Source organism: Talpa europaea (genome assembly GCF_964194135.1).
Source record: "Talpa europaea genome assembly, chromosome: 2".
NCBI lineage: Eukaryota > Metazoa > Chordata > Mammalia > Eulipotyphla > Talpidae > Talpa > Talpa europaea.
Genome location: NC_140068.1, coordinates 5,105,254 through 5,132,536, shown reverse-complemented (window position 1 = coordinate 5,132,536; position 27,283 = coordinate 5,105,254). Strand labels below are relative to the sequence as shown.

At 50.4% G+C, this 27,283-nt stretch overlaps 1 protein-coding gene across 1 annotated transcript in view; it reads right to left on the bottom strand.

The window, feature by feature from the left end:
* MTHFD1L (methylenetetrahydrofolate dehydrogenase (NADP+ dependent) 1 like) overlaps window positions 1-26,632 on the bottom strand; it is a gene marked incomplete at both ends in the record, with an annotated part of 149,604 nt that extends 122,972 nt beyond the window's left edge. The window contains 7 exons of the mRNA XM_084227680.1: window positions 12,351-12,487; window positions 13,591-13,691; window positions 15,808-15,932; window positions 19,166-19,219; window positions 19,304-19,354; window positions 20,497-20,581; window positions 26,412-26,632. Of these exons, the coding sequence (XP_084083806.1) occupies window positions 12,351-12,487; window positions 13,591-13,691; window positions 15,808-15,932; window positions 19,166-19,219; window positions 19,304-19,354; window positions 20,497-20,581; window positions 26,412-26,632 (774 nt within the window). The remainder of the gene's footprint in view (window positions 1-12,350; window positions 12,488-13,590; window positions 13,692-15,807; window positions 15,933-19,165; window positions 19,220-19,303; window positions 19,355-20,496; window positions 20,582-26,411) is intronic.
* Window positions 26,633-27,283: the final 651 nt, after the last annotated feature.

Here is a 27,283-nt window from a genome sequence, read left to right as displayed (position 1 = left end):
GACAAGGCTGCAATGTTCATTTTGGAAAAAGCCAAGGATCACAGGTTCACACAAGTCCCCCAAGCACACTCAGTTTCCACACGTGGTGTCTTGACACAACCTGTTCTTTTCATTACCTATAAATCTGGGAAATCTCACGCCTGCCCCTCGCTCCATCCCTAAATGCAACTCTAATAAGCAACTGGGGACAGCTGATCCCACAGAGAAAAGACAAAAATCTCTCTCAGCAACAATCCCAGCGTAGATGTTAATTCTTTCTGGAAAGGACAAGGGCTAGATGCCTCACTCAATAAATGACCCACTGAGGACAAGGAAAGATTTTAATGAGCTAAAGTTCAAGGAGAGTCACCATCTCACTGGCTGGCTGGACTTCTTCCTCCCACGTGGGAAAGACCCTGGCCAGAGATTGGTCTTAGCCAGAGAAACCTTAGCTCCTTACAAAATGCTGCCTTCTCTGCGGAGCCCCGCGTGGAAACAGCTAAGTGAATGTCCATGTCCAGGCGGAGGACGGAATGTGGAAACAATAGCGAGACAGACATGCAGCCAGAGAGCCTGGGTCACGAGCCAGCACCCCTGGGTCCTACACCGCGAGAGCTATTGTTCTCCAAATCACTCATTTTTAAGGAGAGAGGGTCAAGTCAGAAAATGGAGAGAGGACACATGACTTGCAGAGTTAGAAGGAACACAACAATTTTTCACATGTCGTTTGAAAATAAAATGTTTGTTGAGATGTAAACTACAGTTAAGTAGAGTCCCGCTCTCTGGACCAGAAGACAAAAAGTGTCTTCTGCTATCAAGAGGTTTTGAAAGGGCATCTGACAATGCTGGGTATGAATCTATAAAAGCTGTGATGGGTTTAAAAAAAAAAAAAAGGTTGAGGGGCCTCCCCGGTGGCGCAGTGGTTGAGCGCTGGGTTGCGAAGCTGCCCGCGGCCTCTGCGGCGCCGGTTCGATCCCCGGCTGCTCCCCGGCCACCGGAGGAGGGTCCCACATGGCGTGCAGACCTCTCCTGCCGCCCGCTGCTCCCCTCAGCAGTGTACTTCGGTCCTTCTGCCTGCTCTGCTCCCCGCTCTGGCTCTGGTGAATTCTCTCACCCTCCCGCGCTTCTGACTGTACCCAGTGCATGTATAAACAAAACAAACAAACAAACCAGCAAACAAATAAATAAAGCATGCCTCTATAAAAAAAAAAAAAAAGGTTGAAAAATATTTTTTGAAGAGCTGTGGTTTATTATGAGCTGAGTCCTATGACCAGTGGGTTTCTATAGCCTCTTAAAGTTTTAACACAGCTCAGAACACAAAGTGCAAAATGAAGAACGTTACTTTTTCCAGCAAAGACCCACTTTGAAAATCGCAGTAACTACAGAGAATAAGAGAGATCCAGGATTCCTTAGCGAATATACTCATTCACTTGCCATCTCTCAAGTGCCACCTGTCACGGGACAGACAGGGCGGTCACCGAGGATTCTAAAATAAAAATTCACCCTGAAATCTTCCAGATGGTGGTGGTGGGGGATGGGCACAGGGCACAGGGCACACCACTGAGACATGAAGAAAAACTACTAAACATTTGATTTTTAACTATTTTTCTCACCTAGGTCAAAAAGCAAACTTTACTAACATCTACCCTCGAGTGGGCAGCAGTCGCAAAATAAATGAGGGCCCGAGCGCGAGAGGTGGCCACCCTTGTTCTCGCTTCCTGTGAACTGGGGCAGGCTGTGGCGGAGCTGCCAGGAGGCTTGGTGGGTCAGAGAATGACCCACAGTAGGTCTTCACCTGGTGTGTAAAACAGGGAGGCTCCCGGGCCACCCCGGGTCAAAGCCCTAGAGAGGTGTTCTTCTCTTTTTAGGAAATACTCAAAAAAACTGCCCCATTTCCATATGTGCCGCCTTTCCTTGGTAACTGACACGGGGCGGTGGGAAGGGGACCTTTGGTCGCCCTCCCTCCATCGGGTGTATGGGGAGATTCCTCCGCAGCTGGGTGGAGGGGTAAGAGGGAACCGGGATACCGAAAACACAAAAGGAAGCATCTGAACGGAGATGGGCTGCCGAGACCTGCAACTGGGGCTGGGCAGGGAGGGTGGAGCTGCAGGGTGGGCTGTGTCAGCTGATAGATGGAGTAAAACCAGAAGCTGGGATAAGCTTCCCTGGGGGACCAGGAACAGGGGTCTAAAGTGCGACCACGGGGAGCTCCAGTCTTAAACAGTTAGAGCAGATGTTGTGACCTGGTGTGGCCCAGGGGCGGCAGGCCCGGTCCTCAGCAGCTAAGGGGGAGGTGTGGACGGTCGGCTTGAAAGATGCCCAATGGGGCCTCCCTGGTGGTACTCCCTGAGCGCAACACAGTGAAGCTGTTTGCAGCCTCTGCAGTAATAGTTCGATCTCTGGCCGGCCTCAGAGCAACCCACATGGCGCGGCAGACCTCTCCTGTCTCTCCTGTCTGCTCCCCTCAGCAGTGGATTTCAGTCAGTCTGCCTGTTCTGCTCCCCGCTCTGTCTCTGGTGAATCCTCTCACCCTCCTGCACATCTGGCCTGTACCCCAGTTCTTGTATAAAGAAAAAAAAAAAAAAGTCAACGTTGCTTAAAAACGAACAATGATGTAAAATATATATAAATTTAAAAAAAAGCAAAAAAGAAAAGCAAAAAGCCCACTTTGGGCAGTTACTCACAAATTATTCTAAGTTAGCAAGTCTAAATTACTTTTGATCTGAATTAACTGACAACCACAGGATTATTACTTTGCCTCTGGGGATCAAATACCCACATTTTCCCAAAACATTTGCTAAATACTGGAGCATTACTATCAAACGCAAGCCATTAAAATAACCATGTAAACCTCTCGAAGAGGAATGTGCAGCCATTTTCGCCGGGATGTTGTAATACTTTGGCAAGATAAGAGAAAGAGTATGTCAGCGAGAGATACCGCCCCCCATTTCACGCACACCAAGTGAGCTCATTCTGGGGGAATCTTTTTCCTTTCAGGAACTGGGTGTGCTGCTTTTTTCCACTGTCATCTCTGATCAGTAGAACAGATTATTGGCTTCTAAAATTAAGACCTTTTGCATGGTTGCTTCATAAATCAGAGTGACTACAAGCCAAGTGGACACTGAGGGATTATGATTACGGCACTTATCTACCAAATTTCCCCCCCAAGGGATAATAAATGACCTTCCTTTTGCTAAACGTTCCTAAGTTCACCTCTTACTTCATCATTCAACTTATTTGCTGCTCCACATATGAGAAGAGAATGTCCAAGTGATTCAGGCCTGCTCCAAGTGACAGAAAAGAGAGTTAATCGCACTTGAAGTGAACTCGATGCTCAGATAAACTATAACAGATGAAAATCCAACCTCAGATCTAGTCACGGATGGATTTTGAATGATTCAAACATAATTCCCTTTCTTACACCCTGGGAAGAGAATTAAAAAGCAAAGGGGCAGAAAGGGGGAGCAGCAGAGAGGGAGCGTGTGTGCACCCCACATGTGCAGCCAGAGGCGATCCAACTGACAGACTTGGAATCACAAAGCAGAAAAATGAGGAAATGCCCAAGTTACAGCTCCCAGTGCAGCGCTAGGCCAGCCACGCTTCAGAGGCAGGACAGGGCTCCCGACGTATGTGATGCTGTTAACCACGTGCTTTAATATCCACAGCGTGTTCAAGTTAATGAGAACTGACGTGGCTGTGGGCAATTTAACTTTGCATTTCCTGACACATTTATGCTTTCCAGTTCTGAAGCTGGGGTTGCACAGGAACAGATTTCTGCATTCCATTTCCTTTGATAACTCTCTAGGCCTCAGTAGCCTCTTCTGAAAAGCAAGGAAATCACACTCGACAGGAAGGCACGGAGGTGCAGTGGAGAAGTCCTGGGGGTGGGTGTTGGGGGAGGGGGTAGTCACAGAACCTCGGTTCAAGTCCAGACTCTGCATCTTTATGTCCATGATCAGGGTCAAGACCTCTTTTCCAGGGTGGAACATCAATGAGATAATACAGGGGAGAGCTTTGAAAACCACATCTTCACACAAACGCAAGGGGCTTCATTGTTATTATTATGTATAAGACCTACCAATGAAAGTTTTCCAATTCTACATCCTTAAAAATTAACATACTTTGGAGAAGGTGTGCAGGTGGAGCTAGGCTCTGCTGGTGGTGCGGAAAGACATAGAGGGGACACGGAGGTGGGTTGGAGGTGAGGTCACTAGCCTGCTCTCTGGAGGATACAGCCTGGAGCCTTCTTTTGGGCAATTCACACCTTACCTCCTCACCGGGTGCTGTTGGCTCAGAGGGTTTATTTGTGGCTGGTGGTAGGCAGTTGCAAAGTTAACATGGACCCCACAAAGGCTCACCCAGAGAGCTTGAGGTGCAGATGAAATTTCCCACAGAAAAACAGACGTTCCATCAATATAATTGAGTTTCATTATTTGTTAAACCGGCTTCACACCATAAAGGCAGCACCATTTAGAACACTACGGCTGTGAGGAAATCGATTCCGTGTCCTCACTGGCAACATCACCCACCAAGGCTGAAATGAGAATATTTTGCTTAGAAGAAGGGAGAGGGGTGGACAGAAGGAAAAATGGAGAGAGCTGTTGTACTGATATGTTTACATGCATATTTGACATAAGAACACCAGGGAATGTTTCCTAACATCAATTTCCCAGCTTCAATTCTGAACCACCCAAGACCACCAACTCTGTCACTTTGCATGTCCACCTCTTGATCGCGTTCCCATTAGCTGCCACACATTCTCTCACCAATTCTTTCTCAACATTGCTCCATGCAAATGGCCTTATCTGGAGCTTTTTCAGAAGTTATAACCACCTCCTTCTCTGGTGTTCCTCGGTAATGCAAGAAGGCAGGAAGGCTGCTTTCCTCGTGGCATCTCCTTGCTTCTGCAGCCCATGAAACAGGATCTCTCTTGCTCAGAGACCCAAGGGTCAAAGGAGCGAGAACTGACATCCAAAGGCAGCTGCAGTGCCGGAATATTCAACACCTGTCAAAGAATGCTCGGCCTCCACTATTCAGGTCCTCTATCCACCCACTGCTGACTAACCACCTTGGCCTTTCCTTGGCAGGAGCCTTATGGTGCCCAAGGTGGGGAATTATTTTACTCACCCCACCCACAAGAGCTGGGGGAAGAAAAGCACTCCCCTGGATGCGGGGTGCTGCATGTCCACACATCTGGTCAGGACGCCTCTCCTGCCCCTCCTGCCCCCTCAGTAGGGCGGGCACCATCGGTTCTGCAGCGTGAGCTTGGCGGGGCGGTGACAAGCCCAAGGGCTCAGTCTACTGCAGCACCTTCTCTTAAAAGGATGTTTGTGGGTTTATTAGATGCAGCATTAAACAATAGTGAACCCACAGAAAGTCTCTCTGGTGTTCCAGAGTGGTCTGGTACTTCTGTTTTTAAGACTAGATTCTATGTGATGATCTAAGAATTCACATGGGACGGTATGTGAAAAATACAGGTGGTAAAGCGACGTCCATCCTCTAAAAATTATCAATATTTTCAGAAAGTTCCTTTACTTCCTGAACCTTAGTTTCCTCATCTGCAACATGGGGAGATGGTGATGCTGTTTCACAGGATGTGGAAGCAACGAGACGCCAGGGGGGAAGAGACCATCTTGGCTCAGGGAACCCCAGGGGCAGCTGTGACCTGGCCCTTACAATGTTACCAGTTTAAATAAGTAACTGGTTAAATTACTGCAAAATTCTGTTCCGGAGAAACCTTGGAGACCCGGAGGCAATGGGATGACACGTTTAAAGTGCTGAAAGGAAAAACTGTCAAGTGAGAATTCTTAATCTAGCAAAATGATACCTTTTTTTGAGAGAAATTAACATATTTGCATATTAACAAACCAAGGGCGTTCAGTATCACTAGATGTGCGCTACTAATCACACAGCTAAACCCAGGAGTCCTTCAGGGAAATGAAAGGACATTAGCCAGTGTGAAGGACATTACACTGTATGAACCAAGACCTCCCGTGAAGCCTGTATCATTTTATTTGATTTGTAACTTCACTTTTTATTTCCTAAAGAATTTAAAAGATAAATGCATAAAAAAACTTTTTATACGTGTTAAAAAAAAGAATTGTCGGGCATCCCTGGTGGCACAAGGGGTTAAGTTTCAGCACCATCAAGCTATCTTAAGCCACTGCAGCCTGGTTCGATCCCCAGCCAGGGAGCTACCCACATGGTGCGGCAGACCTCTCCTGCCTTGCCCGCTGCTCCCCTCAGCAGTGTATTTCAGTCAGTCTGCCTGTTCTGTTCCCTGCTCTGTCTCTGGTGAATCCTCTCACCCTCCCTGCACCTCTGGCCTACACCCTGGCTCTTGTATGCATAAACAAATAAAATAAACATTAAAAAAAATTGTCCTGTAACTCACTAATCTAGTCCAGTTTTAAAATAAGGGTCCTCCCAACCCCACTTTGGAAAAGAAACTCTTCCCTTTTCACAATGTCAATATTTTGCATGTATAATACAAGCATGTTTGGAGTTTTTTCCATTGACTTTAAAAAGCCTTTCACAATAAGCCATACTACACACTAAATTTAAACTGGAAATAACTTTCTGATAAAACTACAAAAGAAAAAACTTCACAGGAAAAAAACCTACACACACCGATTCTTCAAGTGTAAAGACCTGCATATTTTTCTTTAGCTTTGAGAGTCCCTGCACTCAGAAGGAGAAACGAGATCCTGAGAAAAACAAAATAAAATGTTTTTATTTCTAGGTTATTTCTTATACACACAGCTGTGAATGCCCCCCTGGGTCACAGCTGGAGGCCTTTTCAACGGTCTCCCCTGGGTGCAAAGGAGGCCTCTAAAGCTAGGCCAGCTCCCACCAGGCAAAGGGCTCCTTCCCACTCGCGCAGAGGGTTCTCCCACGTTCTGGGAAACTGAATGAGGCCTGAATTCCAGGGGAGGTACGTGGCCCCCGGCCCCACCCCAACTATCAGACCACCATTTTGGCTTCTGACCTGCACGCCCAGAGCGTGCAGCTAATTTGGACAAATGCCCAGACATTCTCGCCCTCCCCAACACGGACATGCTTAAGCATCACAGACCCCAGAAGTGAAGCTCAGACACAAATGAGGAAACTTATTCTCAATTTTCAATGACACACTCAGCTGGGCAAGAGCTATAAAGCTACCAAACACAGACGTCCACTCTGCTCTCTGCTGAACTCTAAAAAAGCAAGTCTCAAGTCCTCAAGCTCCAGACTCCATGGAGATGTTATGGAGAATCTGCAGCCCTAGATTTGGACAGGCTGACAAAGCATCATTTCTGCTCCGGGGGGTTACAGGGCAAGGAAGGAATACCCGGTCACCAGGTGTAGGGGCAGGGAGGGACGGAGCAGGATTTCTATGATTTGAGCAGTCGGGTAAAGGAGGGATTCTGGGGCCCTCAGTGGCTTTTGCAGGCTTTCATTAGGACTTACCAGGTACACGGCGGGCAGGGGTGCTGGGGACGGAGAGTGCCTTCTCTCTTGCTCTGTTGTTGCGCTGGCGTCCTCGGGACACCGCCCTTACAAGCCCAGTCTCAGCCCAGATGTATGCCATCTACCTATGCCCACACCCTACTCCAGGTGCCGCCATCAGGCATGCATTCAGGACCGCAGGGATCCATCATCCATCCTAATGGCGGGAGGGCAGAAAAGCCTGATACTTTTTTTTACCTTACCCTATACCAGGGCGTCCCCCAGCTCAGCAGCTCCTGCTGAGGAGGTCACAGGGGCTGAGCTCAAAAGGGGGTGCCTGCTCTCAGCTGAACATTTAGTTTTGCTTTGGGATCTGTAGGGTAAGTGAAAAAGTATCAGCCCTCTCTGCCCTCCCGCCATTAGGACTGATGAGGGAACCCTGTGGTCCCCAATGCAGGCCTGATGGCGGGCACCTGGAGTAGGGTGTGGGCATGCGTAAGTGGGTACATCTGGGCTAAGACTGGGCTTATAAGGGCGGTGTCACGGGGATGCCAATAGCGCAGAGAAGCATGGAGAATGACAGCGAAAGGAGCAGAGAAGAAATGGCCACAAGAGAGCGTCGAGAGTCCAGAGAGAGTGAAGACCGGCTGGGAGGCTGCAGGCACCCCTGCCTGCCGTGTACCTCGTAAATCCCAATAAAAGCCTGAAAAGCCACCGAGGGTTCCAGGACTCTCTCCTTTACCCCGTCTGCTCAGGTCATGGAAAACCTGCACTGAGCTCATTCCTGCCATTACAGGATCCAGTGGTTGTCCGGAGGGAGACCTCACAGCCAGGACACTCTCCGTGCCCGACATACTGTGAGCCTGCATTCCAGGCTTCCAACACGAGACCCCGGGTCCTGCTATTTCATGTTTTTCTCCTTACAGTCTTCTTGCAATAGCGTGGATCAGTTCCACACCCGCCAAGTGAAACTTGCCAGTCTCTCCTGACTCACAACGGCAGCCCAAGCCACTAACGAGGACGTGGGAGCGGCCAAGCTCTGTGTTCAGCAGACAACACAGGAGGGTGATTGATTCTATCAGAGGTACCGTGACCCCCTTCCACACACCAGGAAACAGGCCCAGAGTAGTCAAGCAACAGCTGAGGCTTCACCCCACAGTTGTCTGTCACCAAAAAGCAGGGCATGGACCTACTTTTTAAAAGGGACCAAATGCTGCATCTGACTTTAAACCTCCAAGGCAGCAGCTGTGATGGCTTGAAGGTCACCCCAGATTTGAAGGGTGAAGATGTGCAGATTAAGAAATGGTAGACAGCACTCTGGTTTTACATGTCACTCCCTGATCCCCAAACCCTCAACTCCCTGGCTTCGGAAACCCTCAGGCAGATCCCACAGGCAGGCTTGCTCCATCTCACCCACAACGCACATAAGAAATGCTTCTCCATGATAATTTCCTTCCACCCAAGAAGCCACCATCCTTTGCTTGCCCTTATCATTGCTGATGATGAGCAGCCAAATGGGATTTAATCTTAAAATAAAATACGCTTTTGATTCATTGCTGAAGAAACCAGAAAATAAAAATCGCAATCTGTTAAATTTTCCAAGGGTTCCGCGGGGTGCCCCAGGGCGATCACCTGTACCTGGGAGCTCTTTGCACACAGTAACCATCGCCACCATGGTTGGCTAGGCTGGCTGACCTCTGCAAGGAGGCCCGTCCCCAGGAGGCGGTGGCGAGTGAAATGCTAGCTGCTACGGGAACAGAGGCCTGCCTCCTGGTGGGAGGGAGCCCGTGGGATGGAAGTAGGCCCGTGGGAGGACTTCAAATACACTTCAAAGGGAAGCAGAGGGAGCCCCGAACCTTTCTGTCCCTATTTCTGGCTACAAAGTTGAAACCATAAAAAAGGAGAAAGCTGACACCCTCTAAAGTTCAAGGTGATGCCGTCTAAGCACCAAGGACTTTCACTGATGTGCCCACATCATCAGCTGCCCAGGAGTGGCTTCTTACACACAGGACAACAGGGACCCTCCACACCCCCATTTCTAGATGCTCTGGAGAGGACAGACATTTAATCGTTCTCCCAGTTCAGATGAGATTTATCCCAAAGTTGAGACAAAGTGATTTATTTCTATAATAAAAAAGTACTTTGAAAGATGTCTTTGTTTTTCAAAAATACAGATACAACTGGCAGAAGGCTCTGTGACAGCTGCGCAAACATTCGATTGCCAAGGAAGGCCTTTTTCTCTACTTCACCACAGCTGTTCAGGTCAGGGCGAGGTTTATTTTCCTCTTCCACTAAGCTTTCCAAATCAAAAATTCTGGCCTCTAAATGAGCAAACAGAGCGTTGTCTTGGAATTGTCTTGAATAGGCTGCCACCCTGTGGTGGACACGGAAAAAAGCACCTGGGGTTTAACTGGCAGAGACAAGCTAAGATGAGAATTACAGATTTTAGTTCCACAGGCCACTCAGTGGTGACACCCGACTCCGAGGAGGGCGCCGCGCGCTGTGTCCATTCTCACGCTGCAGCACGAGCAGCGTATGTTTTCAGACTTTATTCTGCAGTAATTTGTTGTATTTAATGTACTTCTTATTTAACTTCACCTTGCTTAACATTTGTGAATTGTGTTGTCAGTTTTTCAAATGAAAAACCTTATCAACTATTTCAGACAAAATGTAAATTAAAAAAACCACATCTGGACACCCTACCCATTGTCAAGTTTTTTAAAAACAGGCATTCACGAGGCCCCTGGGTCACCTTTTCACCTGCACCCACATCGTGGTTCCTGCCTCAGTCCCATTCATTTTAGGCACCTTTAAATATCTGTAACCCTAATATAAATATTTTATATAGTATGCTGTATATGCTATACATATATATATTATTGGTAACTGAAACTAAAGTCTCCATAGTAGTTAAGCAAAGAGCTTATCAGAGAACCATCGTGAGGATCTGGATTCAGGATAACAACCCAACAGGGCGGACTCTGACAGCACATGTCCAAGTTGAGATTATAAACCTTGTTACCAAGCAGCTTCTGAACCATTTATGGTGAGGTAAACCAATACTACCTCAAGAAATAAATTAACAACAAAAAGGAACAGTAAATGTAAAAATAAGTTATTCTTGGGCTGCTGGGTTTTGTTTCTCATTTCTCACATTAGGCCTGAAGAAATGTGGGTGCTGTCTGCAAAAAGAGGGCCCTGGGGTCTAATTAATCCTTAACCTGACTCCTGAGGACTGCATGGTGGGGAAGCAGGACCAGGTCCCTGCTGCTGTGTCTTCCGGCTCTGGCTCGGCCAGGGCGGCTGGAGGTTGTTTTTCCTGCAGCGTCAGGTTCCCGAGTGGCGGCTTCACACGACAGGGGGAAACTCACTTTGTCCCCTGGCCAGCGGGCAGTTCGAGTGGACAACTCCCTACGTGGTGTCGCTGTGGACCTTACGTAAATGCTGTCACACGAAAAGGAGCCTGCTGCGACTTACTGTCTCAGAAATTCTCCCAGGATGACATTTCCAGTTCTGTAACTGTCTCGCTTCTGTCCATGTTTCCAAATAAATTTTAGGATGGGTTGTCAAATTCAACAAAACATTATGCCAGAATTTTCATTAATTTGGGGAGAATTAATAACTTCCGAAAGATCAGAAATAACTTTATTACATTTATTCTAATTTCTTATATTCTCATTGCTGCTAGCATTTTTTTTTTTTTAATTTCCTCTTCTGTGGGTGAGGTGTGTAGAAATGCAATTTTTTTGCATGTTCATTTTATACCCAAGTTCCCAGGTGAACGCTCCTGACTCCTCTCATATCTTCACGGGTTCTTCTAGTTTGTCTCATACATCGTAAGATCACCTCATGGCAAGGACACTTCGGCAATTTCCTTTCTGATCACTGCACATTTCCCTCCTGCTTTCTCCGTGTTAGATGTCGGCAGGACTCCCCATAACAATGCTGATCAGGAGTTCCCGTAACAGCTACCCTCGTCTTTCCTAAGTAAAAAAATGTTCCCAACATTTCACCATTAAATGAGGTGCTTGCTGTAATTTTTCAAACCAGTTTCATCATGATCAGGGCTTGGTACTCTAAGGAGTTTTTAAGAAAACATCATAATGGCAACTAGAAATTATCGAATGACTTTTCTGCATCTTCCTGTGGTGACAGCAGAGTTTCTAATCTGATAATGTGAATTCTATCGATAGATTTTAATAGATTTTCTGATGTTAAACCACCCTTGGCTTAACCCAATATCATGAACCCAACCTGGGCTGGATTCTGCCTTATGATATTTTGCTGAGGATTATTTCATCGATGCCCTTAGGTGAAACTGGCCTGACCTTGTGCTTGCGTGTTTGTTCCTGTCTGTGGTGAGGTACACAGTGTTCGGTCCTTTCTGCTCTCAGTTCAGGTGCCCAAAGCGAGCCCAGATAACCATCTGTACTGCTGACTGACTGGCGTCAATCAGAAGTTTCCAGAACTCCCTTCCCTCCGCTTCAATTAATTTGCCAGAACAGTACATAGAAGTCAGGAAACCTATTTACTCACTAAACACGATTCTGGTAAAAACACCACAGGATGGGGGTCAACAGCCAGAGGGCAGAGATGGGGGAAGGTATGGGACTCCCGTGTCCTCTCCATGCCCCCCCAGTCACCAGCTGAGAACTCCGGAGCCCCAACTTGGGCGCTTTCATGGAGGCTTCATTATATGGTGATTAACTCTCCGGCCACTGGTGCCTGAACCTGAACGCAGCCTCCAGCCCCTCTCCCCTTCCTGGAGGTTTCGGGGTGGGACTGGTTTCCCTGGCAGGAGACACCTTTAACACACACAGGAAATTCCAAAGTTTGGGGGAGCTATGGACAAGGAATGGTTGGCGAAGACCAAATATATATAAAAAAAGTCTCTGTTTCCTCTAAATCACAACGCTGAGGTTTCCGACACGCAAGCTGCCTACCTTGCTTTGGAGCTGCGGGGTTTCCCACTGGGAGCTCATGGTCATGGAGCCTTTTCTCTGGAACAGGCATTGCATGGCGGCTTCCAAAGACCCGTGGGCGCCAAGGACCAAGATCTTCTTTCCATGCAAATCGACACCTACCCACCAAATGGAAATCAGGATTATGATCAAGAATTCAGAGGGGCCTCCCTGGTGGTGCAAGGGGTTAAGTCTCAGCACCATGAAGCTACCAGCAGCCACTGCGGCAGGAGTTCCATGCCTGGCCAGGGAGCTACCCACAGGGCGCAGCAGACCTCTCCTGCCTCCCTGCTGCTCCCCTCAGCGGTGTATTTCAGTCAGTCTGCCTGTTCTGTTCCTCACTCTGTCTCTGGTGGATCCTCTCACCCCCTGTACCTCTGGCCTGTACCCCCAGCTCTTGTATGCATAAATAAATAAAAATCAATCTTTAGACAAGACTGCAGAGCCTTTCTCCTCTCAGATTTAATGAGGGGAAAAGAACCTTCTAAAACCTGGCCCTGAGCACGGGTCTATACTGGCAATATAATCAAAACTGATTCTTGGAATGAATCATCATCCTTATAGTTCATATGGAGAGACACCATCAGTATGGATTTTTTCAGGGATCTGAGCTTAATGGTTAATGTTCCCAAAATACATCTTTTTTTTTTTTTAATTTTTTTTTTTAACAGAGGCATGTTTTTTATTTATTTGTTTGTTTGTTTGTTTTGTTTATACAAGCACTGGGTACAGTCAGAAGCGCGGGAGGGTGAGAGAATTCACCAGAGCCAGAGCGGGGAGCAGAGCAGGCAGAAAGACCAAAGTACACTGCTGAGGGGAGCAGCGGGCGGCAGGAGAGGTCTGCGCGCCATGGGGGACCCTCCTCTGGTGGCCGGCGAGCAGCTGGGGATCGAACCGGTGCTGCAGAGGCTGCGGGCAGCTTCGCAACCCAGCGCTCAACCGCTGCGCCACCGGGGAGGCCCTCATTCTGGTGATTTTGAGACGCTGATAATCTGTTTAAAATGAGATCACCGTTCCCATTTGTCTTCTAAATTGTCATCCAGTTAGTCTTAGAAAAAACTGCTGCTGCCTGTCATATCTCCCTGTAAGAGGAGAAGAAAAAGCCAACCCCGAGTATCCCTTCCACTGTCCAGTGGAATTCGATTCTAGAAACAAATCCTTACCCCCAAATTAACGCAAATACCAGTCAACAGGACACGGCATTTCTGAAGCAGCGTCCTACCTGACTTCTCAAGAAGTTCGATCACAGCTCTGGCGACCGGGGAGACGAAGCACTCCTGGGCGTCCCCGCGCACCAGCCGCCCCAGGTTTATGTCTGTCAGCCTGAAACCAAAAACAAGGGGAGCAGCGGGTCAGAACTCACACAACTGGGAGTCACACAACTAATCCCAAGTAACACCCAAGCCAGGGCTTGATAGGATATACCAAATAGTTAATCTAAATCCAAGAGTGGGCAGGAATAAAGGCCCTTTGTTCCTCAGAGCTGCCCCCGGGGAAGCTTCAGTGTGACCCCAGTCGATGACCTTGGTTCTGGATGCAGCCCCACAGCACAAGGCCACGCGGGGCTGCCCCCACACCTCAGGCAGCCCCTCAAGGACGGCATGGAGCAGCGGGCCTGGGAGTGAGCAACATCAAAGAGCCCACAGGCCCTGAGGAAACTGAGAACGGATCCTAGAAGTCTGGGATGACCGAGCAAGAACTGGAATTCACAGGCCTTGGCTCCACGGAATGTTGTGGTATCAGCGCTAAATTTAAAAGCTAGGCCCCTGCTCCTAGGCCCCCGTTTCACTATCTTGCCCAATAGGCAAGCTTCAGTGGCTCGAATGGATAAAGGGAGTAGATGGGCCTGCCCTGGGAACCTGGACACTACGCTGATGATCTTCTATCCTAAATTGGGATCCTGAGTCAGGACACACCCAAGTGATGTCTGGAGTATGAACAGAGCCTCGGGACCCTCACTCTCTGCACGCAGACCCCTCCCGTCTCCCCGCTGCTCCTTCCAGCATGTATTTCAATAGATCCACCGTTTCTGTTCCCCTCTGGGTCTCTGGTGAATTCTTTCACCCCTGACCCTTTGGCCTACACCCCATTCTCCCCATAACATTAAAGTCAGTGTTTTCTTGCTTGGAAGATCAAGAAAAGTGTCATTTGCTTTCAATGGCTTCTTTGCTCTTTCTCATTGAAATCTGGGACAAAATAGTCCATAACTATCTAGTCATACTGATGGTCTTGATACAGGTCAGTGACAAAAGAGGACGTGTAGGGAAATGCTCATAATTTCCTTTTTTATGAAAGATGAGAAAATACACATTGGCACCTTCAGGTTCTGGAAGTTTTATACTTGACTAGGGCTTCTTTTTCCTTTATGGCTGGTCTACTCCAGAATCTGAGATTTTCACAAGTTTAAACCTATGTGTGCATTTAAACTGAGTCACCACAGGCCTAGGACAACGGGTGAAACCTGGGTGTCTCAGCGAGGCCACAGTTGCTTCATCCAGCTTCCGAAAGACAAACTTACATCTCTATAATGCTAAATAGATTGTGTTCTTTTGGACCAAAGTATAACAAATTTTCCATTTCCATGTAGGAAAATGAGGTTTTTAACCCCAGGAAATGTCCTGAACTACACAGATGGCAATACTCACTGTCCCTTGAAGCTTGTCACACCGGCCAAGTCCAACCGACACCTGATATTTACCTGAATTTTCCCCTCAAATTTTAAATAAAATCTTGTATTATGAATACATATGTTTTATTTCTCTCAACTGGCTAGAGACTAAGGCAGAATGGGGTACTTCTGGGGAATCAGATTCAGGGTTTTCTCCCGGGGTCTGGAAGGATTATCCAGGAAATTCATTATGAGAAGAGCCGGCCAAGAACTCTTAAGTCAGGAGCTTAGCAAGTGAATATGGTGCAAGGAGATCATTTGCGAAACAGAACCCTAGCACTCCAAGAGGGCAAGCGTGTCCCCCCAACTATCTAACTTTCTTATACAAAATTTTAAAAGTCCTCAAGGCCTCTCTGGTGGTGCAAGGGGTTAAGTGTCAGCACTATCAAGCTACTGGCAGCCACTGCAACATGAGTTCGATCCCCAGCCAGGGAGCCCACCCACATGGTGCAACAGACCTCTCCTGTCTCCCTGCTGCTCCCCTCAGCAGTGTATTTCAGTCAATCCGCCTGTTCAGTGCTCCCCATTCGGTCTCTGGTGAATCCTCTCCCCTCCCACCCCCACACCTCTGGCCTACACTCCAGCTCTTATATGTATAAATAAAATAAATCTTTAAAAAATAAATAAATGTCCTCAAACTCCTAAAACTCTTTGAAATGATTTCTTTCATCTCTTAGCTGACAGTTAAAACAGAAATTAAAAAAAAAAAAAATCCTAGTAAAAGAACTCATTTAGCAATAAGTGTCGATTTTCTTTCCTTTTTTTTCTTACCCATCCACATCTTTTTCTGGTTTTAAGGCATTGAGGACTTTGTTGGTAAATGAGTCCTCAGAGATCTGAAGCGCAAGCCCATGTACTGTGGGGTCCTCGTTGATCTTCAAGATTTCATCTATAATCTAAAGAGAGGAAAGAGACAAATCCAATTTGCAAAAATAAGACCCCATGAAAGCAGCCTTATACAAGAAATAATCCACGGAAATATATTTGTAACAGTTTTCTTTTTTGCTCCATGTGGATGACAGAACAATGAACAAGTCTATTTTCTCTTTTCATCGTGTTTATAAAAGCTCAAAAAATAAAAAGCATGACTGAATTTTTTAGTGACTTCTCAGTCTTACGGCTCTATTTTCTACCAGCATAGAACAAAACCAAACCTCAACAAGTAATAACATCTAGAGAAGCAAAAGACAATTCCCTGTCAACTCTTAAGTCAAACACCAGGTTAACTTTCAGGAAGGCCCAGAATCAAGAATCAAAAGCAGCCACCCTGGCCCGCCAGGCCTGTGCTCTATAGAGTGTTCAACAAAGTTTACTAAAGCTGACAATCAAGAAGTGTCACTTAGGCCCTTCAAGTTCTCTGAATCTGAATGACACACAGAGAGGCTTCTGATAATAAACTAAGGATAGATTTTCCTGTTTATAGAAAGTGCTATAATAGCTCACTACTTAAGAAAAGGACCAAAGTATAGTTTGGAAAGTCAACGCAATAGCTAATGCATGCCTAGGTGTGTCTTTAAATAAGCGATGCTTGGTTCTGTTTATTTTATGCCCAGAGGAACATACTGATTTATTTCACTCAACATTATTTACTCATAAAAGAGATACCAGCCCACGAATATGGATGGAAAGGAATTTGTTGTCATTTGCAGGTCTTGCCTACAGTGGGATTTCCATTTCTTTAGTTTGTGCTGTTGCTGGTATTAATAGTTCTTGACTTTCCCCTCCTTGACTTATTTTTTGATAAGGAGTCAGGTATTCCTCTTGTGCTATAAGGAAGCATTGGTTAATCATTTTTGTTTCACTGTCTTGCAAAAATCACCATGGTATTTCTACCTGGTAAGAGAAGGAAAAGCTATTTAATATACAAAATTCAGAAAGAAAATTTTGCTTCATTTATTTGTCCTCCTTTCATACATTCAACAGATGATGAATGTTGAGCACCTTCTAGTTCTAAGTAAACACAGTTGCAATCAAAACTGAGCTTTTACATGACAGGAACAAAAATTAAAATAATGCTAATACTAAAATCTTTGGAAGCATTAAGTGATGTGAAGAAAAATAAAGCAGGTTAAAAGGGTAGGGGGCTTACAGCATGATTATGGATGGGGAATGGTCAGCAGAGGTGATATCTTAAGAGAGCCCAGAATAAAGTGAGGCTAGATCGTTACCTGTAACTAGCACTTGGTAGATGTAACAATGAAATCTTAATTCATAATTAAGATCCTTATCTTAGCCAACACATGACAACACCTATAAATTCACACTTACCTGAATTTCAAAGAAAAATAGGGAATAAATGACTGTCAAAAAAAAAAGTCAATTTAGAAAGAAAAGTCAAGAGCTGTCAATACCAGTGGAAAATAAGTGAAAGAAATGCTAATAGCACTGCAGGCAGGGGTGTGTCCTTCTGCAAAAAGACAACCAGTTTCTTAATACTAGTGTGACAGGTGTCAACATTTCAAATATGTTACAATGGTTAAGTACAGCAGAAACTATCTGCCAATAATCCAGCTTCCCTTCTTCCATTAAAATCAGCCCTTGATTTTTGAGTTGTGACAATAAATGATCTAAGGCCACAGGGAATAAGAACTACACTTCCCAGCCTCCCTGGCTGCATGGCCAACCACTGAGGTTCAGGCCTATGGAGGTGGGAGTGTGGTTGTGACTTTCACGAAATGTCCCTGGAGGGCAGAAGGTAGGGGCCCATCTTTGGTCTTAGCACTTCCTTTTCCTCATTGGTGACAAGAATCTTTTGAACTTTACGTGCCCTGTGATCCTGAAAAAGGGGAAAATTAGGAAATCCCCTTACCCTTCACACCCCGATCTTCCCCAAACAGCTTAGGCAAGAAAATGACACCCCCTGGTCTACCTAGACCAGACACAATCCAGAAATTCCCATCCTGTGTGTCATAAATGATAGCTGACCTGCTTATCCCCATTAAGCAATCATACAAAAATGCATATTTAGCCACCTTTGGGTAAGTTACTCTCCTTCCCCCAGGCCTGAGATAGCAGCAGACCCCCTCCTCTTACACAGGCTGGCCGCAGGGCCATTTCTGAGGAACATTCTTCAATCTACTCTCCCACTTTCTGTCATTGGGTTCTTAAAAAACAGTCCCTTTGGCCTATCCCTCGGAGGCTTGCCAGAGTGTTCTCTCCGTCGTAACCACACCTCTCCTCATCAGCAGTAACTTTTCCAATTATGTCTCTCCTTACAAAGTTTGGAATGTCTTTTCATGTGACATTAGCTCGCCCGGCCATGTGATATGTGGAGCTAACCCGCCCCTTGGACTGCGGAGGTAGCACAACCAAGATGGTGGAGCAAGCAGCCTGGGCTTCAAATGACTCTGTGATGCCACCGCACCAACCAGGCGCTGCCCACTTCTATTCTTGTCCAAGTAAACAAACTTCTGTGTTACAGATTCTGTGGAAATTTTCTATCACGCAGAGTCAATAGCGAATCTTCGTCACAGCCGTTCTGAAGTCAAGTCAGCCATGGAGGGACCAGGTATCCTGTCTCCTTTCCTCTCCCTATGGGAGAGTGACTGCTTCTTCCAGGCGTGAGATGACCCTCAATGCTGAGGCTTTATCCCCTGCTGGCATCAACAACTAAATCACCCTAATAGCAGTAAAGGGGTCCAGTGGAGTTTTTTAATCAGCTTATTCCATTTTTTATTAGTTTCAGGGTTAGGGTTAGATATTCAGCTTTCTCAAAACACCAATGGAAGGATTTGCAGATGGTAGCCTGGAAGGGACCCTGAAGATGGTCTCCTCCCAGTCCTTTATTTTATTGATTAGGTGACCATGACCCAGAGAGTCTGAAGGAATCACCCGAGTCAAATAATCTATAGTAACAGAGCAAAACCAGAACCAGTCCTCCCGACACGGCCGTCCAGGCGACTTCCACCAGCACACGCTTCTGCCACAGCTGAGAAACAGAACCAAGCCGCCAGGTCACAGCTCAGGTTCAACAGAAACACAGAGCAAGGGACAAGCACACAGTGAGGCGCCCTATCTTCCCACTAAAAGCGCCGCCATAAGCAAAGGCGAGAGCTGTTCCAGCAGCAGAGAGAGGATCATGGGTTCAGAGAGGAAAGCAAACAAGGGCTAAGTGCGCTGTGGCAATTACCTCATCCTTGCCGCTGTCCGGGGGAAGGCAAATGTGAGTGATGTCCAGACCGGCCTGAGAAGAGAACACAAGGCTATTTGTCACTGTCAGAACATGAATCATTAAAACCTATAAAAATTTAATGTCAACCATCCTTACCTCCTCAGCCAATTTCTGGTTGATTTCCTGCATCAAGTTATCGTCGCCTGCCTGAGGAGGGGGGTAAGAAGAAGAATGTAACAACAAAAATCTTGAAAAGGCACAAAACCGAACACCGAGACTAACGCTGCCATTATAAATGAGCTGCCGTTACAAAGATGACAAGGAAAATGCAGGGAAAAACCTTAGTGCTCAAACAAGGGTTCATAAGAGCCGAAATGAACACACCCATTTCTCAGGCTTTCAAATAATGTCACTTTTTTACAAGAGCCCTCATAGGACCACCTGGCCAGCAGCCCCTTCTAAGTGAGGACATCCAAGACAAGTGACTTGCCCTTAGGTGGGAAGCCACGTAAACAGAATCCCAGAAGACCCAGGCTCCTGATTCATTTTCTTTGTATTGATTAAATTTCCTGATTAAATTACTTGGTACAGCAGCCACTGGGTTATCTGCACCGGGGATGTGGAGACAGGCCCCCAAGAATGCAAGCGGCTTGAGCACAGCTCTATAATCTTGCAAATCACAGCCTTGATGGAATTAGAGGTTGCTATTCGGATACGGGAAGTGCGCGCCAAAACTAACAGGGGCAGCGACTGTGCGTGGTGTCAGCTTACGGGCTTGGCTGTCTCCTCCAGCCCCGGCACCTGCCGGGGTAGCTGTGCCAATGAGGGTGGCCAATGGTGCCAACCACAGCTGGTAATGCAGGTCTGTAGCCAAAAGATGAACATGGAATGTGAAGTCCTCCTGATATGTAAAGACTTTTGGCTCTGCGCACTCATGGCAGACTTTCAAAGATTAGCAGTAAGATTACCAATACCAAGTCTCATCAAGTTTGTCTTCCACAAAAATGAAGGGAAACTTCTCTCCCCTGTCATCTTCAAGTCACATCTGACAAAGCATTTATAAGCACTCTTGGACCACCACCTAGTCTGGAAAGGCAGCTCCGTGTAGCACCCACCTCCGGGCCTCTGCAAGCTCTCCATGGCTGAGGGAGACGCACTCAGGCAGAGAGGTACCAGGCCTGCAACCCAGCATGAGCAAAATGGCCAGCTCGAGGGGCAAGGACGTCTGTGCAGCTGAAGCCGCGGCCAAGCCTGACTGGGGCTACTCTGACCCTGCTGGTTGTGTGGACACAATCACCTACACTGAAAGGTCTCCCAAAACAGTGGGACCCAACCTCTTCTTGGCTTACCTGAATGATGGCAAGAACCGGCTTAAAGGTAGGGTTTTTCTCTTGCAGTAAAGTGAGAACTTCTTTTGAATTCTCAATGACTTCTCTGCATTAAGAAAGAAAAAACACAGTCATGTCTTGGTTAATGAACACAAGGCCCTAGAAAGTTCTTACTGTAGGTGAAAGCAATTAGACAAGGTGAGGACACTCCAAGTGGGGCAAGCGCCTCCTGAATCACCCGTTGATGGGCACCATTAGCCTGTGCCCACTGGCCTGGGCCTGGTGTCTCAAAGAGCTGAAACGCTAGTGCCTGTACTCTGGCACGGTCAGCACTGCTGACCTGTGGCTGGACACTGCTGACCTAAGTCCAGCTACCTCTAAGAGCTGGCTACCTCTTCTGATCCTCTAGCGTGACCTCCTGGTGCAGTGCCCTCTGGCACTGTCCAGTCTGGTGTCCAGCACTGGACAACCTGACCTTTGAGTAGGTGTTGTTTGCTGCTGTGATGCCACCCCAGCACCTCCGGCTGCTACTGTGTGCCGCCAGCTCCAGGCCCTCATGGGAGGGTCGGTGCCATCTTGCACGAGCAGACTTTGGGACTACTGGACACTGCAGACGCTCTGAGTTGAGACAGCTGTAGCCTTAGAGACACTTTCCTTTACCTAATTTCTCATTTGTTAATAAACCCCATCGCTGCACCCTGGGTCTGAGTGGTGTCTCGCAATTGTGAATGCACAGGTGAGAACCCACCGGCGGTGACCTGTCCAGCCTGGGTGCTACTGACGTTTTCACTGTTTCAGAAACACTGGGGATGCCTCAGAATTCTCATGTCCAAGGGCCCCTTAGAGTCTCTCAGTCCAGGAAGGCCAGATATCTGCATCTGGACTTCCAACAAGTCGGAGCAGGGGCCGTCTCCACCTCAGCACCACAGGGGGAGGAGGGCAATGGGTGGGGGCAGACCTAGATCAATGAGGAAGAAGTCAAGCCCTCTTTCTGCAGCCTTCTGGAAAGATTTGTTTCAGAGACCAACCTCACCACCGCCTGCCCCAGGAAACGTTCCTCCCTTGGCATGAACGCTGAAGTTGGCACTCCCCACCCGCCGACGGCAGACAGAAGGCCTGGCCAAGGCAGGACTCAAGCTTCAGTGCCTTCAAATTTTGTTTTCTGTTTCCGACAGGCTCGAGCCCGCATCGTTCCTGCTGCCAGAACAGCTTTCAAGTTTACAAGGTGCCGAGTCAGATACCATCAGCAAAAATCACTTGGGGCAAAAAAGGTAAAGCTGTGCTCCTCCTGCTGCTCAGAGAGGAAGACAGCGGACGTGGAGAGAAGGGTGCTTGGGACTAGCGAGAGGATCCCAAGTTTCCAGCCAGACCAACTTTCCACTGACCAGTGGGCCGGGGAAGAAACAGAGCAGGTGGGCCCGTAAAGGTGCATCACGAGCCTGGAAGACTGTGTTGTTTTTAGACACTTAGGAAAAAGCAAAGTGTGCATATTATTGTGCTGAATGCGCGAGACGACATGTGGAAGTTTACAGTCCACCTTACACGTAAGCCCCCAAATCCTCAGTCCAATAATGTGTGACTGGGGGGCAGGGGGTTCCTGTTTCCCGTCTTTCTAGCCTGCTGCTGTGAGCCTCGAAGGGCCCTTATTTCTGCCTAATTTGGGAAGGCAGTGGAGGGTGAGGGCCAAGTGGTTCCTGACAATGTGCCAAAAGGCCCTCTGGGGAGCTGGGTAATAAGGTTTGTGTCCTCGGGAAAGTGAGTTAGTCCTCTGGGTAGGGCCCAGAGAATGTGCATGTTCAACAGGGAGCTCAGGAAGCTCCGAGGCACCAACCGGTACGGACACAGCCTAGGACTGGCGCCCTGGCCTCTCGGGGCCAGCGGGGAGGCTGGCTGGGCCTGACCAAGCCCAGTTTCCCCGTCTGTCCTGCGGGCATATCAGCGGTGCTTCACCCTTGTTCTCATAAATGTACAGTTTTTCCATGTCCCCAAACTACCCCTGAACATCAAATGACACATTCGGACAAAAATAACTTGCCAAGAAATATCGGTCGCCTGGCCCACCCTCCATAAAATGAAGGGGTCACTCCAGAGATTCTCCAACCCCCACCGGCTGTGCCCACGACAAAGTGGGCTAATCCCCCGCATCTGGGTGTGCTGTGGTGCTTCTTCCCTGGCCCTACTCAGGACACGTACGGCAACAAGGAAAACAAGCAAGCCCTGAGTCACCAGGCCCAATAAAAAGCAGCACAGATGTCTCTAATTGGAGATTTTCCCGACCTCAGGAGACAATCGCTGCCCGCTCGGCGCTGGAGCAGCCACTCTAGCTGGGCCGTCGCTGACAGCTAAAACCCAGATGGTACGATCAACCGAGAGGACCACGGGAGCCGCCATCACCGGCTTATCGTGATGACCTCACTGGGAGGTGGATGCCGCCCTAGCACCGACTCCACTAATTCACATTCTCCGTCCCCTGCTGTCTGTGCTGGCAAGGATGCCCGCGAGCTGGGCACCAGGCTGCTGAGAAACCGCATTCCCGGGCCGCCCCTGCCGCCAGCGAGGGCCACGCCGAAGAGTCTGGGAGCAGCGATGATGTAGCGAGAACTCCCACTCAAGCACAGCCCTGGAAGCTGAGCCCGTTTATTAATAAAATATTCTACATTTCGCCTCTTCAGTGTTTCCAAGGGCCTGGGAGGTGCCTGTGTACTGCCCAAACAGTCTCTTCCAGAGACGCTCCCCAATATTCTGAGCCAACCCAGGTGGAGAACACCGGGAGCAGCTGATGAGCTCTGGCCTGGCGATGAGAAGGCACAGTGCATGTGACAGCAACAGCACATTCCTCTGCACGGGGGTTTCTGTCCATGCATTGTCCTCCTTACTAACAAAAGCTGGGTGCTGGGGCCCCTCAGCTACCCCGATGGCCGGAGAGCACATTTCCTGTCTTGCCTGCACTTGGATGGAGTCACTCAACTCACTCTGGCGCCAGGTAGTGGATAGATGCTGTGGGAGGGGTGTGCCAGCCCCCTGGCCGCTGAGAGACCTGCGCAGCAGCCTCCTCTCACCCAGAGGCAGATGGTGAGCAGGGATCGGTCATCGCCCTCCCCAGCCCCTCTGGACCTGATAGTCCAGTCATTTGGCGCATGTTTGTTAAAGCAGCCTCGCCCACGTCCCACCGTACACCCAGTTCAGATCTGGGAGCTTCAATGTTACTTCGTTGCATCTGATTTGAGACGCAGAACAAAAGACCATTGTTTTAGGGGAAAAAAAATGCTGCCAGTCCAGTTAAATGATGGTACAATCTGTGTATAACACAGAGAACTCATTTTGTAAGTACTGAAAAAATTGTTCAGACTTAGACATAGAGTTTTCTTTTTTGCTACAAACTCATATACATGCATAAAAAGGAGCACAAACCACATAAATCATTTGAGGAATTCCTAAAACTTTTTACAACTAACAAGTCCTTGATGTGTTTTAGGTGTCCCGTCCCGCCCTCTCCTCCACCATGCTCCCCCGCCCCAATATCACCCTCTGTGCTATCCGGGGTGTTTGGGATGCAGCATTTCTTAAAGCATTTTTCTGTCCCTGGGGCTTCATTAAGCTGCTGACACCCATTTTGCACCCTTTGATGCTAGAACTTTCTGAATTATGGCAGAAATCTTATTATTTCCTAAAATGGCCCTTCCACGACCTGATGGAAACAGTGGGGTTGTGGTTATCTAGCCAATCACCTGAACTAACTATGCTTAGGGGAGTGCACTCTGTAACTTTTCTGATAAGTATCCATGAAATGAATCCAGGCACAGGACACATGGGCTCCCTGCTGCCTGCCCCAGCCCACTCCAGGGAGGCCCGCCTCCTGCTTCTCCAAGTCCTGGGGCATCGCTCAGAGGAAAGGCGTGTGACAGGAGGCACACAAGTCAGTTACAAGCACGAGGACAGGCACGTGTTCCCAACGCAGCACCGTCACCTGGCTGGCTGCGGGTGGAAGACAATGGAATGAAAGATAAATGCCACTTTTGGAGACATGAAAAATGTGCTTCCCAGGATCATGCCGGTATAGGAATACTCGCAGCACCCTTAGGAAGTAGGGGAGAGTCTGGTTTCCATTTTGCATGGTCAGAATGGAGATCAAAGCACTCACAGCTAATAAGTGGTGGAGTCACATGGCAAATCAAGGTTCCGATCTCTCAACCACAATCCTATGAAGCAGTTAAAGCACTTAGAGCTGCTTCCTTCTGTTCAGAACAGGAGCTGAGCAAGGCCCACCAGTTAAGAATGGCTCGTGCGTTTTTAAATGGTGACAAAAAAAGAAAATGTTTTGTGCTATGTATTATATGAAGCATAGATGTGAGTCCACAAATTAGATTTTTAATTTAATAAAAAATTGTATTCTTTTTCTTCTAAAGAACCTACCTCAGGTCTATTTCACCTCTTGTGCTGCAAATCCTGAAATATTTACTTACAGAATAAGTTGCCACTCCCTGGTTTACAGTGGGGTAAAATAAAAAAATACCAACAGCCGGCGCTTCACCCACGGAAGTTCCCGGGTGATGCATTTAGTGGGGCTCCCCACCACCTCTCAGGGAGGGCATCGTTTTATTTTGTCCACTGTAGTGAGGGCTTGAGGTCTGTCCCCCAGGGGGATCCTGACCCAAGCCCCTGCCGATGTCCAACTCCATCAGGGGTTGGCATGAAATATCAAGAGTGCATGGAGTCCACGAAGAACCCCAGATGGTGAGTCATTCATTCACCCCCCAAGCCCAAGCACGCTCTGCCCCGGCAGGAGGACCAGCGGCGAGGCAGAGGAGGGCCGGGCCGCAGAGTTTCACCCCAGAGTTTCACCCCCGACCCAGGGACGAGAAATGCACTCCACAGGCTCGGGGAGCGAGGCAGAAAACAGAGGAGCGAAGGGGTGCTGGGTGCTGCCTTTCCACTGTCCTCGAGCCCAGCTCTGCGTGACTAAGCGGGGAGACCTGCCCGGCCCGGGGCGCTGCCCACCTTCCCAGCCCAGGTGAAGCCAACAGAGGGCTCCTCGGGCATCCTCGTCCTGCAGAGCCGGAGACGGAGAAGGGCACTGCAGAGGCCAGCCGGCGCCGGAGGACGCGCTGGCCCAGGGCTCGGCCTTCTGGACTGGGGGCGGGGGGGGGGGGGGGGAGACAGGCGGGGTGCGCCCACACCTCCGGCCACCACCCAGTTAAAACCTTCTCCAGGAGCGGCTCGGCGGGCTGGCGCTGGGGGCGCCCCTGGGGCGCGGGGAGACCAGCGCCGGCTCCGCCCGCTCCCCTGCGGGGTGGGGAGGAGAAGGGGGGAGCTTCCAAGGCCGCGGCGCCGGGATGAGTCAGCCCAGACGTCTGCTTGGCACGGGGCGCACCGGGCCCCACTGGGCCCCACTTTCATTTGTGCAACAAATGAGCAAACAGCAGGATCAGGAACTCGAAACACGCGCGCTCCGCGTGCAGGGGGTGGCGGCGCTTCCCGCGCGCCCGCGCCGCGCCCCTCCCCGCGCCCCGGCACCCCGCGACCCCCCCGCGCCCCGGCACCCCAGCCCCCCACCCCCGCCGCGCCCCCCGCCCCCCCCGAGCCCCGGCACCCCCGGGCCCCGGTACCCCGCGCCCGCGTACCCCTCGCCCCCGGACCCCCAGCGGCCCGGGGGCGCCCCTCCTCCCCCAGTTCCCGCCTTCCGCTGCGCCGCCCCTTTTGTTAGTTCCGCGCCGCCCCCAGCGGTTGCATCAGAGCCGGCGGCCGGGGGCGCACGTGGAGCGGCCGGCACCCCGCGGGTCGCCCGGGCCCCCGCCCCCCGCCGCCCGGTGCCCCCGAGTGGGCCCCAAGACCCCCGGTCCCGCCACCCCCCGCCGCGCAGCCTGCGCGCGGGCCGCCCCGCCCGGCCCGGTCCCGGGGCGCCCGCGGGGGCCGGCGGCGGGGCTGCCGACACTCACCTGACCAGGGGGGCGCGCGCGGGGGGCCCCGGGGGGCCCGGGCCGCCGCTGAGCGGGGCCTGCGCGTCCTGCGGCCGCCGCCGCTCCAGCAGGCCCTCCCCGGCGCCGCACCCCGCGCCGCCTCCGCTGCGGGCGCGCCAGGGCCCCGGGGGGCGGCGCGGGGGGCCCGGGGGCGGCGCGCGGCGGAGCTGGCGCAGCACGAGCGGCAGGCGCGCGCCCATGGCCGGCGGAGGGGGGCGCGGGCGGGGGTCCCCGCGGCGCGGCGATGAGGCGGGGGGCGCGCGTTCCTCCGGGGGCGCGGGCGAGCGCGCGGGAGCGGCCGGGGCGCCGGGACCGGGCTCGTGGCGGCCGCGCGGGTGACGCGGGAGGGCGGGGGCCGGCCAGGCGGGCGGGCGGGGCCGGGCTGGGAATAGCCCGAGGGGTGGGGCGCGCCGGGGAGGCCCTGGTCCCGCCTCGGGCGCCAGCCGGCCCCGCCCTGCCCGCAGGTAGCGGTTTGTGGGGCGCGGGCCGGGGCGGGGGGGGGGCGGGCTCGGGCGCGCCTGGCACGGAGGACCCTGGCCGCGGCCCGCAGCGCCGGTGCCTGGACCTGGGCGCGCAGCGCGGACTCTGCGGGTTAGACGAGCCCCGGCGCCTGCGCGTCCTGGCCCCGGGGTCCCGGCTCGGGGGCTGCGCGTCCTGGCCCCGGGGTCCCGGCTCGGGGGCTGCGCGTCCTGGCCCCGGGGTCCCGGCTCGGGGGCTGCGCGTCCTGGCCCCGGGGTCCCGGCTCGGGGGCTGCGCGTCCTGGCCCCGGGGTCCCGGCTCGGGGGCTGCGCGTCCTGGCCCCGGGGTCCCGGCTCGGGGGCTGCGCGTCCTGGCCCCGGGGTCCCGGCTCG